Source organism: Equus asinus, chromosome 4, assembly GCF_041296235.1.
Source record: "Equus asinus isolate D_3611 breed Donkey chromosome 4, EquAss-T2T_v2, whole genome shotgun sequence".
Lineage (NCBI taxonomy): Eukaryota > Metazoa > Chordata > Mammalia > Perissodactyla > Equidae > Equus > Equus asinus.
Genome location: NC_091793.1, coordinates 31307697 through 31320038, shown reverse-complemented (window position 1 = coordinate 31320038; position 12342 = coordinate 31307697). Strand labels below are relative to the sequence as shown.

General features: G+C 41.5%; 1 protein-coding gene across 5 annotated transcripts in view; it reads left to right on the top strand.

The window, feature by feature from the left end:
* POC1B (POC1 centriolar protein B) overlaps positions 1 to 12342 on the top strand; it is a 92046-nt gene that overhangs the window by 26068 nt on the left and 53636 nt on the right. For all 5 annotated transcript variants that reach the window (XM_044743951.2, XM_014863997.3, XM_044743958.2 and 2 more), the window contains exon 3: positions 26 to 205. In XM_044743951.2, the coding sequence (XP_044599886.2) occupies positions 26 to 205 (180 nt within the window). The remainder of the gene's footprint in view (positions 1 to 25; positions 206 to 12342) is intronic.

The window sequence follows — 12342 nt, the reverse complement described above, 5'->3', positions numbered from 1 at the left end:
ATAAATATTAAACTATTTTTTCCAGGAGAGGGAAATCCTCTGAATTTAAAGCTCATACAGCCCCAGTTCGCAGTGTGGACTTTTCAGCTGATGGCCAGTTTCTAGCTACAGCTTCCGAAGACAAATCCATCAAAGTATGGAACATGTACCGCCAGCGCTTCTTGTATTCCTTGTACCGACATACACACTGGGTGCGCTGTGCCAAGTAAGTGCAAAGGTTTTGTAATAAGATTTCCACATTTTTTGTCCTGCTATAGTCCATCTTTGCCCCTGTATCCCCAGAAAAGGGGATTGAGGGCAAATTCACTTATTCATTCATTCGTTCATTCAGCAGATATTCATTGTGTGCCTGCTATGTGCTGGGAACAACAGTAAGCAAAATAGTCAAAAACCTTTGCTCTCATGAAGCTTATGTTCTAGAGAGGGGAGAGAGACAGTACACAAATAGGAAAACAGATATTGCGGGTTAGATGGTAGTAAGTGTTACAGAGAAAACCAGCTGGATTGGAAGAGGGGCTGCAATTTTGAACAGCGTGTGCAGTGACTGCCTCACAAAATGGGTGGCCTTGGAGCAGATACCTAAGGAGGGGAGGGAGTGAGGCTTGAAGATATTTGGAAAAGGAATGTCCTGGATAGAGGAAACAAGTGCGCAAGCCCTGAAATGGGAGCCTGATGGCTGTCTGAGGACAACCAAGGAGGCTGGTGGGGAGCAGAGTGCAGGGAAGGAGTGAGGGAGGCCCTGCGGGTGGCCGGGGCCAGGTCAGGAACAGCTGTCACGTAGACCCTGAGTGAAATGAGACGCCCCTGGCGCAAGTCGGTCTCCCTGACTTACACATTAATGGGATTGCTCTGATTGCTGTGTGGAGGAGAGACTGTCAAAAGTCAGGGCAAGCAGCTAGGGGGCATTGTTAGGAGGCTGTTACAGTAGTTTATGTCTCAGCTTGGACCAGGGTGGGGGCAGTGGAGATTTCAGAAGTGGTTGGATGCTAGTTTGAAGTTACAACCAACAGTACTTGCTGTCACATTGGATGTGACAGAGAAAGAGGAACAAGGAATGACTCCATAATCTTTGGCAACATTCTGTTGGGAAGAGTGCTGTTGTAGGTGTTATTATCTGTCATCTAACAGCCATGGAGCTCTCTCTGTTCCTAAGACACACTGGTGAAGTAAAGTGCATATCTCATTTCCCCATCAGAACTGCCCTGGGAGGGAGGGGCTGTTGTATTTTCCCCATTTTGCAGATGAGGAGACTGAGTTTCAGAATTAAAGTTAGAACTCGTCTAGTTGAAAGTGACAGAAACCCAAAGAAACTTGTTTTCTCTGCTCAAGGTGATTTATGGGCTGATGTATTTGATAACCTTGGAGTGGAGTGGGAGGGACTAGCACCAGGGACCCCGCTGCTCTCAGTCTCTCTCTAGGCCTCTCTGCACACCAGCTTCATTCTCTCAGACACCCTGGTGCTGAGGTCACTGCCAACTCTAGGTTGAAGTCCTCACAGCTTTGTGACCAGACAGGAAAAGCTTCTCTCAGTTCCCGGTAGAAAGTACCAGGGGTGCCTCTCAGCTTGGGCCTTGTGCCCATCCCTTCAGCAGGCGGTGAGATACTGTGGTCCTCTCAGTTCAGCCAGGCACCTGACCAAGACCAGCTGCTTTGGCCGGGGAGGAGGGGTCATCCCAACCATGTGTTCTGGTGGTAGAGAGAGAGGACAGTTCTCACAAGAAGAGGCCCGTACAGACGTGGTCACTGGGAGAAAAACTGAATCCTGCAGCCACCTGGCTGTGTGCCTAGTGTATGACACAACATCCAGGTGTCCCCAGCCAGGATGTGATGGAGTGGGAGTAAGAGCCCAGCTCTGTCTATCTTCCCTTCCAGCCCACACTCTTAACCACTGTTATGCTCCAGTGGGACATTATTGCTCAGGAGGTATTGATTATAACCTATGGTAATGAGTCTATGAAGAATAGAAAAAGATAGCCTGACGGCTATACTTTTAGTCAATAGGTTTTTCCTTCTAAAGGTCTCAGCTACTTTTGTCTCTGGCCATCTCAGTGTTATTTCTATATATGCCACATAGCTGTGTGGTTAAGAACATGGACCCGGGACCTAAGTATATAGATTAAAATCCCAGCCCCGCCACTTACCAGCTGTGTGACCTTTGGGGAGGTTACCTAACTTCTCAGTGCCTCAGTTTTCTTACCTGTAAAATTAGAATGATGATAATAGTAACCTGCTGTGTAGGTTGTCATGGTATTTAAGTGAGTAAATTTACATGCTGTGCTTAGAATCATGCCTCCCACAGAATAATCATTAGATAAATCTTAGCCATTATCCTCATCACTGTCATTGGACATCTCACTGTTGTTTAATTTTTAAAGATATTAAGTAACTTGAGTGATTATTTTTTCCCACCTGAGGAGGTGACGTGTGATGGTCCCACAGGGCTGGTCAAGTCATTTGTGTTTATTTATAAAATAATGTTTTAAATAAGAAGAAGAAGCAGAGATCTATCATCTAGTACATCAGGCCTGGAGAACAGAAAGACGTCCAAGTGGCTGGGCAGGGTAATGGAAACAGTTATTTAGCGCCCACTGTATGCCACCTCTGGATATGTTTGGCAAAGAGACTGATCTTTGTTACCTCCATCAGGGAGCTCATCCTAAGCAAAAACATTGAATGTTGGCTTAATAATCAAGACAAAATGTTTTGTGGACATTCTGACTAATAATAATAGCTATTGTTTATCCAGTGTGTCCTCTGTGCCTCTATTTCTTACCTAAAAGAATTTAAGTTGGTTTATAGTAACTGTCATACCTGTGTATACATCAATCATCAGAGGGAATGGGCAGACAGTTCTATCTAGAACCATGTAACCTTGGTTAGTGTAAATTCGGCATCATGTTTAGCCTGCGTTTCCTGCAGCCAAGATATGAATGGAATGATGATGGCTCACATATTTTCATTTTCTAACAACAAGAAGGAATCCTATCAAGTTGTTCAGATAAGAGGAAATTTTTCCTGTGGTAAATTCTAGTAAGTACATTATTTGTTGCCCTTATACTGAATCATCTATGTATAATACAAATGTTAAAAAAAAAAACAGTAATACTAATATAAGACTGAAGAATTTACGAAAGGTTGAAGGGTCACCAATAATAAGAAATTTTGGTCTTCAAAATATAACCCCTTCTGTGTACCACATATTGGTGCTGGGGGCTAAATATGTAGAAATGAAAGATAGTCTTAACCTCAAGGAGCTATTATAGTTCAATGGAAAAAAATAGAAACCAAATAATTATAAAGTGGTATGTCCTATGGGAAAATGATGCAAAGATGATAACGGAGTGTGCAGGTGGGGCATTGAACAGACTTGTGTGAGGAAAAGTCAAAGAAGTTAGTCCAGGCCCAGAACTGAGGGAAGGGAAGGAGAAGAGGAGGCAGCAGTGTACGTCAGACGGGAAGGGGGCAGCAAACCATCCACAGAGGGAATCAGCAAGAGTAAATACTGTGGCCAGACACTGTGTGCTCTGGGAGCGTTAACCATTCAGCCGTGACCAGGCACAAGAAGTAAGTGGGATGAGGTGGGGAGGAGGCAGGAAAGGCTCAGGGTACTGGTGATAGAAAAAGACTTTAGACTTCGTCCTCCAGGTAATACGGAGACACTAGAGGACCTGGAATCAGGAAGAAGTATGATCATTTCTGAACTCTTCTTTGTAACTGATCTATTCTACCAGCATGACTTTGAGGCTCGAGAATTGTTATGAGATAGTTGGCGATTCATGTGCCTACCTGCACCATCTCATTATCCTTGGGCAAATTAGTTCACAGCTCAGTCTCTGTGGATAGTGAGGGTAGTGAGGCTTCTCAAAGTGGGCTATTGTGAGGATAGGAATTACTAGTTTACAGTGGGACTGAGAGATGCCGCAAGACTGCCGTTCCTCCAGCTGGGCACCCTCAGTCAGGGAGAAACTTGAGAATTGGGGAGGAGCCACTGGCAGTGTTGTTCTCCTTTATCCATTCAAGAGAAGAAAGCGATGGTGGAACTCTGCACTTCTCTCTGCCTAGCATCCATGCCCCCTTTTCTGGTAACGGTGCCCGAGTTCTCCCTGAGGAACTAGCCCTCCCCCACAATCCTTCTGTATGTTATGTGTGTGCGCAGTGGCCCTATCTCCAGTTGCAGCCGTGGGCATTCAGCTCAAGCCTGCTGTCCAGAACAGAGCATTCCCCTTCCTGCACGAGTTAGTGGGTCTTGTTGGAACTGCAGGCCTTTCATCTGGGATTGCTACCTTTAGGCTTTTTAAGCCTCTAGCTTCTGAGGCACACGGTGGGCAAAGAACTGACCTGATTCAGAGGAGAGCAGAGCTATGAGATGAAGACAGGACAAATTGCTGTCTAATTACATGATGTGGTTTCTGGATACAGTTATACCTGGAATTATTAGTGTGTATATGTGTGTGTGAAATGAGTCTTAGAAAATTTCCTTTTGGTTTTTTTTAAAGGCACTTTCTGCAGGAAGTGATAGTGGAGCAGTTTTAGAAAAGTGGGAGTTATCCTCGCATCCAGTCCTGTGTACTCAAGACACCTGTTTTATCTTCATCCCCAGTGCCACTGCCTTAGTTTTTAGCATCATTGGCCCTTGTAGAGACTTTTGCAATAATCTCCTAAATGTTTTCCATGACTGCAGATTTGCTTCCATTCTCCTTTTCCCTCCACTGCCCTTCTGCCTCCAAAGAGAGCTTTGTGAAATGCAAATCTGGCCGTGCTCTTCCTTAGGTTAAAACTACTCAGTGTCTCCTTGCCCTGGCATGTCCGCTCTGCCTTCCTGTTACAACCTCAAATTTTGTCCCTTTCACCATTCACCTTGGTGCAGCTACACAAGGTTCCCAAAATATGCGGTACTCTGTTGTGTTCTGTGCCTTTCCACATGTTGCCCGCCCTGCCTGGCACGCTCTTGATTCCACCCACCCTTCATGATCCTGCTCTGCATCTCTTCCTCCAAGAAAAGTTTCTGACTCTCCTGGGCTGAGCCAATTATGATTTCTTTATGCCACCACATTGCTCTGTTTATGAGGTCTGTATGTCAGCTTAGGGCTCTCTTCTCTATTAGCTTTGAATTACAAGTATTTTATTCATTTTGTATTCTTATGCCAGGCATTGTTCTAAGTTCTGTGGATACCATAGAAAGCAAAAGAGACAAAATTCCTACTCTCATGGAGCTCCTTCTACCGAAGGGAGACAGACAAGAAACAAATATATGAGTGGTATTTGCTCTGCAGAAAAATACTGTGGGGTAACAAGATCGAGTGATGGGGTTGGGAGCTGCTCGTTTGCATGTGGTGGTCAGGGAAGGCCTCTCCCCTAAGGAGGCTTCGACTGAAGTGAGGGAGCTCGAAGGCGGGATCAGGGGAGAGCGGTCGAGATGGTGTCAGAGACGTGTGAGCAGCACAGTAGAATGTTAGGCATAGGGTGGGGAAGGCTCAGAGGAGTTGTGCAGAACTGTGGGTTGAATGAACAATGAAAGGTGGACCTCTGCTGTGCAGGTAGCTTTGGTGGGAGTTTTCCTGGCCTCTTTCAAGGAAGACTCATTTTTGTGGATTTTTTATATAAATCCAGGAGTGCTGTACGTGCATGTTGTGCATGGACAGTATTATGTGGCTTCACTACTTTATTTTTCTGTTTTGGTCTACCTTTGTTCAGATTGATAATTTTTATACTCAACACAGCTGGTCTTAATAGAATGCCTTTATCTTAATGGTACCTTGTGGTTCTAAGAGTTTTGTGGGTTTTTTTAACCAGTTGTTTTCTTACTGTTTGGAGTGAGTGATTCATGTGAAATTCTGCAGAGGTCTCTCTGGAGGAAGGTTCTTTGATAAATAATTTGGTTAAGTTTAGTGAGAAAAGATTTCATATTTGTGGCAACTTTCCATATATGTGCTCTACAGCATGCTTAGAGATTCATGCATTTATTATAATCTTTTTTCTTGGCTCATCTTACTATACTTAGAGACCAGAAGAGTTGAGAGGGCCCAGGTGAACCACTCAGGCCTAGCCTCTCAGAGTGTTTGTGCAACTTCCTGGGAGAAATTAGCCTTGATGGGGTCATCCCAGTCCAAGACTTTCTTCCAGGGGTCTGAAGGACCGGAAGCCCTGTTTTCACTCTTTACCCAAAGGTGAGAATGCTCAGGGGGAACTGAGTCATGCTTAATAAATGTAGGAGAGTCTGAAACATAAACCAGATGCTGGGTTACTTATTTACAATGACAACGCTAACTTTTGAAGAAACTGGAACATTTGCCTGCCTCCGTCAGGGCCTTCCTCCTTTGCCAGCAAAGTCAGAATAAGAGCTAAGTGGGCCCTCCAACTGAAGCAGGGGGGTTTGTTGAGAAAAATCTTGATGGATGGCTTCCTCAGGTTAGGATGATGAGACGGGCCCATCTCCTCCACATGTACATACCTGTTAAGGAAAGTGCATGACCCGTTCTGCTGGTCAGGTCCTCTCTCCCCTCGTCCAGGCTGGAGACCTGCCAGCCACTCTTGCTCACGCCCCTGTAGTTGCCAGGCACCTCCTCTCTGATGACATGGCATCTTTTCGGTGGTGCAGTGTAGTTGATTAGTTTCAGCAGGGAGACAGCATGGGCTCCTGGGAACATGACATAACCTCTCTGGGCCTAAGTCTGCTCCCATATAAAATCATACAAAGGGATACCTTCCTCATAGAGTCCTCGTGCGAATTAAACAAGTTAATGAATGTAAATAATGTCAGTTATTAACTGCCCTCACATTCCAGTTTTTTCTCCTAGGGATTGTTCTGGAGCCACCTTTAGGTTGTGTTCAAAAGTCATTTCACACATTTGCACATAGTGTGTGGAGTTGCTTCTACATGTAGCTACTATCATCCATTGAATGCATTTTATGTATTTAACTATCAGAGGGTAACTTTTTTTTTTTTTTTTTTTTGCTGAGGAAGATTGGCCCTGAGCTAATATCCTGTGAATCTTCCTCTATTTTTATGTATGGGATGCCACCATGGCATGGCTTGATGAGTGGTGTGTAGGTCCACTCCCGGGATCTGAACCTGCAAACCCTGGGCCACTGAAGCAGAGTGTGGGGAACTTAACCACTATACCAGTGGGCTAGCCTAAGAAGGTAACTTTATTCCAAGTACTTGGGTCTGAAAATCTCTGCCTTTTAGTTGGAGTGCTTAGTCCATTTAAATTTATGTTAACTAGTCTTATGATCAGATTTAAGTCTACCATCTTGCTCTTTGTTTTCTATTTGTCCCATTTATTTTTTTTTCTTTTGGATTGATTATTTCTTAGTATCCCATTTTATCTTCTCTATTGGCTTTTTAGCTTTGTTCTTTGTCTTATATTGTTGTTTAGTGGTGACCTTTAGAGGTTACAATATACATCCTTAACGTATCACAGTCTACTCTTGAATTAATTTTATGCTATTTTATATATAATGTTAGAACCTACAAAAGTATATTTCCGTTTACTCACCTCTTGACAGTTTTACTTATACATATGGTAGAAGTCCACAGTACATTAAGCAACATTTTCTTGTAAAGAAAAAAAAAAACCTTTTATATTTACTTTTTCTAGCATTCTTTGTTCCTTGTGTAAATTCAAATTTCCATCCAGTATCATTTCCCTTCAGCCTAAAAACCTTAATTTACTATTTCTTGTAGTGCAGGTCTGCTGGTGATGAATTCTCTCAGCTTTCTGTTTATCCTATTCTGTTTATCTTAAAAGATATTTTTGCTGAAATGTAGAATTCTAGCTTAGTGGATAATTTTTCTTTTAGCACTTTAAAGATGTCATTCCGTTGTCTTCTGGTTTGTATTTTTTTATGTGAAGGTAGTGGTCATTTTTACTGTTATTTCTCTTTATGTAGTGTGTCTTTTTTTTTTTCTCTGCTGCTGTAAGGTTTTTTTCTTAATCTTTTGTTTTTAGCAATTTGACCATGATGAACCTAGGTATGCTTTTGTATATTTTTCTCGTAGTTCACTGAACTAAGTAGATCTATGGATTGACATTCATCATATTTGGAAATATTTTGTCTTTTTTTCATATATTTTTCTGCCCTAATTCCTTTCTCCTCTCTTTCTGGGACTCCAGATTCACATATGTTTGACCACTTGATATTGTCCCATAGTTTATTGAGGCTTTGTTCATTGTCTCAAACTTTTTTTCTCTTTGTGCTTCAGTTTGCATAGTTTCTATTGGCCTATCTTCAAGTTCAATGGGTTTTTTCCTGCAGTGTCCAGTCTACTGTAAGTTTGTCCATTTCTCTGATGAGATTCCCCATTTGTTTGCTCATTATGCCCATATTTTCCTTTAAATCATTGAACATATTTATAATAACTCTTTTAAAGTCCTTTCTGCTAATTCCAACATCTATATCATATCTGGGTCAAATTTTTCTGTTTCTTTGTCTGTCTTGTGATTTTTGCATTGTACACCAAATCACTGCTAAGTGAGGTTATAGATTATCATCTTCTAAAATGTGTTGAGTTTTATTCTTGTAAACAATTAATTTTCTGCTGGCCTAGCTAGATTCTGTTGTGGCTTGGATTTAAATTTTTTAGGGTGGGTCTAGAATAGCCTTTACTCTTAGGCTGTAGGACTAGTGGCCTTTCTAGGGCCTCAACCAAATGCCTAGAGTGTTCGGAAAAGTCTGCTCAGAACTTAAATATCCTTCAGTACTATGTAACCTCTGTAGTCTTTGTCCAGCTCACAGTCTCCCAGTAATTGTTGTTAGCCAAGCTTTGTTGCCCTGTGCATAAGCAGCTTTGCATTTGATCAAAGACTCAAGGGGACCCATAGGCAGATATTTGGGGGGTTTCTGCTATTCATAGCACCTCTCTCATACCCTGCCCTCAAAATTCCATCCCTTAAGCAGTTCTGAATTCTGATTTCTGTTTTCCCTGCCTAACAAGACTGCTGCTGTCTTCTTGGGCTCTACGTCCGTGTGCCATGATCTGGAAAATGCTCCCAGGTGGAAGTCTCTTTTGGATTTGATGCTCCTCTCATTTGTTTCCATCTCACAAGATTCACAACCCTGTGCTCTTTCTTGTCCAGTGTCTAAAAATGTTGCTTCATATATTTTGCCCAGTTGTATGATTGTTTATGGCTGAGGAGTAAGTCTGATAACCATTACCCCGTCTGAAACTGGAAATTCTGCCAGAGGAATTTAGTGGAACCAGTTTCAGAATTCATATGGGTGACTTAAATGTGCCAGGATGGTCAAGAAAAAAATGATGAGAAAAAAAATTAGAAGGAACTTGTCCAACGAGCTCTCAGTACTTACTATAAAACTGTAGAAATTAAAATATGGTGATAATGGTGCAGAATTGGGAAACTAGGTGATAGAAAGCCCAAAAGCAGACCCATGTGTTTTATGATAAAAATGACATTTCCCCAGTGGGGAAGTGGATGGACTCTTTATTGTGTAGTTAAGATAATTGGGTCTTCTTTGGAAAACTGTAAAGTTGGATCCTTATTGCACACCATACATTTATAAAAACTGTAGATGAATTAAATAACTAAACATTAAAAATAGTCCAAGTGATACTGCTCCTCCTCCCAATGTATAGACAGTATATTTAAATGAATATAGAGGGTCAGCAGAGCAATTGTTTCTCCCTGTAGTATTTGAATTTTAAATGTATACCATGGACTTAAGTAATTAAAATTCTGTCTCTGTCTCTGTGCCCAGTACTTACTATGAGCTTGTTCTTGGAACCCAGACTTACTCTATGTGGCACAGAGATGATCCCCATTAGTGTAAGAAGAGATGAATAGCTATGTTCTCTAGACTAACCATTGTTTATGACCATGCATCTTAATTCAGAGGAATATTTTTAAGATATGCCTTCTATTGGGAAATACATTCATGCTTTTAAAATATAAATTTTATATTTTATAAAATTTTATATTTTATAAAATTTTATATTTTATAGTCTTTTTTTTTAAAAGATTGGCACCTGAGCTAATAACTGTTGCCAATCTTCTTTTTTTTTTCTTCTTCTCCCCAAAGCCCCCCCGGTACATAGTTGTATATTCTAGTTGTGAGTGCCTCTGGCTGTGCTATGTGGGACACCGCCTCAGCATGGCCTGATGAGCGCGTGAACTAAACCACTAGGCCAACCCCTAGTATAGTCTTTTTAGAAATCAATTTGCAAAATATATTAGGAGACTTTGTTACAGCGATTCCACAACTGGAAATTTATCCTAAATAAATGCTCTTTTTGTATTCAAAGGAAAAAGTTTGTATTCAAAGATACTGCTTTCAGTATAATTTATAATGGTGAGAAATTGTAAATAACCAATTTTTCCAAATAAAAAAACTGATTAAATAAATTTAGATTATTATATAGCCTTCAAAAGGGGGGTATATGTAAGTAGTGACACAAAGATGTGTTTATGTGTGAAGGTGGGGGGCAAAATTCAGAACTTGCGATATGATGATGTAAAAGACCTCTACGTGAACAAAAGATAAAGTACCTGTCCTACACAAAATATTAAGTCTGATTTTGTTTGGGTGATGGGACTATGGACTTTTTCTACTTACTATATTTTCCAGTTTTTTTTTTAACAAGTAATTTTCCTTTAATGAATAACGAAGAAAAAATGTATCATTTAAAAAGATATATATGTAGGTGAGAATTATTATCTCTTTTTAGTGGCAAAAGAATTTTTCTAAAAGTTAAAATTATTGTATCCCTGTGTTTTTTTTAAAATGATGTGTATTGTGGGATAAATTGTATTTCTTTATGATGTCCTCAGTCAACAATAAGTAGAGGCTAACGAGACCACTCTTCCAACATTACTGCTTTTTCAGCACTAATTTTTAGATGAAAAATCAGCCTTTAATTTTCAGTTGTTGGTAGCATTACAAGTGATCTTTAGCCATCTGAATTGCAAAGATTTTTCTTTATTGTGGTAAAATATATATAATGTAAAATTTACCATTTTAACCCTTTTAAAGTATACAGTTCAGTGGCATTAAGTACATTAATGTTGTGCAACAAATTGCAAAGATTTTAGACATGAGCTCTCATGGGCTATCATATTTAGCCAGTTGCAATTCCCATAAAGTTTTTTTTACCATCCTAAATGTTTGCTGAGGACCAGGTCCTAGGTGCCCTGCACTGTGTCTGTGTATACAGGGGTAAAGAAGACAGATGGAGTTTCTCTCTTCTTGGAGCTTAGATTCTGTTAGGGAAGCAGACAACACGTGGTTCTAAGTGTGATGTTAGTGTGAATATGAGCTACCCTAAGAACACCTGCTGGGAGCTAACGCCTCCTGGGGGAGTTCAGGAAGCCTTTTCCTGAGGAAGTGACATGGAGCAGAGGAGTAAAATCCTTCTAGGTATTTTAAACTAGATAAAAAGTAAGGGGTAGTGTTTGAGGCACAGGGAACAGCATGTGAGGAAACGCGTGAGGCAAGAGCAGGGACCTGAGAAAAGAGGGGTGTGGTGCCACAGAATAGGTTGATGAAGATGAAGAGGCAGGAGGGCAGACCCTGGAGGACCTGGTAGGCAGAGGTAAGGATGTCAGACGTTTCCCCAAGGGAAATGTGAAACCACCTAAGGGTTTTAATCAGAAAAATTTAAGATTTAAAGATCACTTTTTTTTGGCTGAGGAAGATTCACCCTGAGCTAATATCCATTGCCAATCTTCCTCTTTTTGCTTGAGGAAGATTTGCCCTGAGCTAACATCTGTGCCAATCTTCCTCTGTTTTGTATGTGGGTCGCTGCCACAGCATGGCCGCCGATGAGTGGTGTAGGTTCACACCTGGGCACCAAACCCAGGCTGCCAAAGCAGAATGTGCCAAACTTAACCATTGGGCCACTGGGCTGGCCCCTAAAAATCACTTTTGTTGCCTGTGGAGAATGGAAGACAGGAGGGCTCATTGTGGTTTGAAGAGACAGGACCTCATATTGGATTGGAAGGTGGGGGAGTGGAGGAGAAAGAGGGATCCGAGCGTGACTCCCAGGTCTCTGGCTTGAGAAACCGTTTACTGAGGAGAGGAACACTGGAGAAGCTGCAGTTTGGGGAGGAAGATGATGAGTTCAGATTTGGACAAGTTCAGAGTCGGAGGTGCCTACAGGATATCCAAGAGGAGGCGCCCATAGGAAGTTTTACTTATGGGTGGAGATCCCAGGAGAGAAATCTGGGCATATAAATGGTAAATGACCCAGCAAATATTAGCGTGTTTCATGGGATACTTAAATCTTTTAATACTTCTCTCATCTGCCTTTTGTGTCTCAGCAGTTGCAGGAATGAATCCTGTTACTGTAGTCAACAGATGGTTTCTCTTCTAATGCTGACCAACACT